The 1,805-nt window shown below is 37.2% G+C and overlaps 1 protein-coding gene across 2 annotated transcripts in view; it reads left to right on the top strand.

Annotated features, from left to right (window-relative positions):
* The window catches only part of angpt4 (angiopoietin 4), a 90,893-nt gene that overhangs the window by 82,709 nt on the left and 6,379 nt on the right, over window positions 1–1,805 (top strand). For both annotated transcript variants that reach the window (XM_014019130.1, XM_014019129.1), the window contains 2 exons: window positions 670–771; window positions 857–1,023. In XM_014019130.1, coding sequence (XP_013874584.1) covers window positions 670–771; window positions 857–1,023 — 269 coding nt within the window. The remainder of the gene's footprint in view (window positions 1–669; window positions 772–856; window positions 1,024–1,805) is intronic.

The raw sequence follows: 1,805 nt of genomic DNA, 5'->3' as shown, positions 1-1,805 counted from the left end.
TTTTACTTAGCATGAAATTTGTTTCTTTTACCAATGGTAAACTTTAAATTTATGATTAAATGTGACAAAAATAAATTTAATAAAATAAATGAAATAAAAATAAATTTAATAAATTCCTGTCCCTGAGCTGTTGGCTTTAAGAAACTAAGCAATTTATTTGGATAGTACAGTGTTAATGTCTGAAAATAAGCAGTTTAAAGTCAGCATCAACCATAAACTAAATAATATTTCTGTATTTATTTCAGATTTAGTCAGTCATACACTTAGTTCTTATCAGTGTTTACAAGAGGACGTGTTAAAACTCTGTTTAGTCAAAGTTAAACATGAAACATCAAAGTTTATTACAAGTGGCCCTTCTCKTCTGGCCCTCGGTGAAAATGASTTTGACACCCCTGGTCTATTATCTAAATACCAAATATCATCTCTCGTTCATGCTGTACACATTCTCTTAATATTTTTATTATTTTTATTGTGCGTTGCTCTTGTGTATAATTAGTGTGCTTATTTTGTAATCCTGGGTGTTTATACTGATTTTATTCTAGTGTTCTTATTTCTTTTTCTCACATTTCTCTGATGAACGGTTGCAGCTTCAGTACCTGTAAATTCCCTGGTTCTAATTGATTCTGATTATTACTGGTCTGAGCGTGTGTTTGTCCTCCTGTCCTGCAGGTGTACTGTGACATGGAGACGAGCGGCGGCGGCTGGACGGTCTTCCAGCGGCGCTTCAACGGCAGCGTGGACTTCCAGAAGAGCTGGAGGGAGTACAAAACGGTCAGCAAGCCTCCGAATCAGAGCAATAATCACTGTGAAGTTTAAAATAACTTMTTTTTTTTTTTTATTTGTTTGCTTCTCTCAGGGTTTCGGGGACGTGCAGGGGGAACACTGGCTGGGTAACGAGGTTTTGTACCTGCTGACCAGTCAGGGCCAGTACTCTCTGAGAGTGGAGCTGAGGGACTGGGAGGGAAACTCTGCGTACTCTCAGTACGACCGCTTCACTCTGACCAGTGAGAGGCAGCACTACAGGTTTGGACTCTTTTATAACATTTATAACGTCAGTTTCCTTTAAAACAGAAGGAGAATCACAGAAATCCTGCCCCGAGAGGACAAAGATAACATTCCCCTTCGCTGTAGACCAGGTAGTAGTTAAGGTGCCTCCATTAGTTTCAATTAAAGTAAAACTATTCCCTGTGACAGCTGCAGTTTGTCCGCTGTGCTCCTGTCAGAGTCCTCACATTCCTCCACCTCTTTAATTACAGCACCGGCTCCCTGAGTGTCAGAGGGGACATTTTAAAATCCTATCACTCCTTTAAAAAKGAAAAGAAAAAAGAAAAAATGGCTCCTGGGCCTACATACATCTCTGATTTACTTATAGATTACGGAACATTCAGGTTTTGTCAGATTTTCTGAGGTGGGGTCAGAAAAATGTAGATAAGTTGGAGCCAGCTTTAGGATTTATGTTCTGTGTTTGTGGACCACCTGAGGGTCCGCAGAGTCTCCTAAGATCAGAACATGAAACACAACAGATACGTTTAATATGTTGTCATTTAAATARTGGTTCTGAATGCTGAATCAGCAGGATTGCTTTCCTGTTTCTTGCAGTTCAACATTCAGCTCATCTATTATAAAATATGACTTTTGGAACTTGTAGACATTTAAAGAAAATTTTATTCATTTTTTCTCTCTTAATAAAATGTTTTTTATCTGTTGAATTACTTTAAAAATTAGTTTTTTTTCTAATTTACTTTTATTCGTTTATTCGTTAATTCGTTTATTACTTTTTATACGTTTATTCAAGTATATTATGG

Source organism: Austrofundulus limnaeus, unplaced genomic scaffold (genome assembly GCF_001266775.1).
Source record: "Austrofundulus limnaeus strain Quisiro unplaced genomic scaffold, Austrofundulus_limnaeus-1.0 Scaffold210, whole genome shotgun sequence".
NCBI lineage: Eukaryota > Metazoa > Chordata > Actinopteri > Cyprinodontiformes > Rivulidae > Austrofundulus > Austrofundulus limnaeus.
Note: the sequence above shows the minus strand (reverse complement) of the source record. Positions and strands in the feature narration are given on the sequence as shown.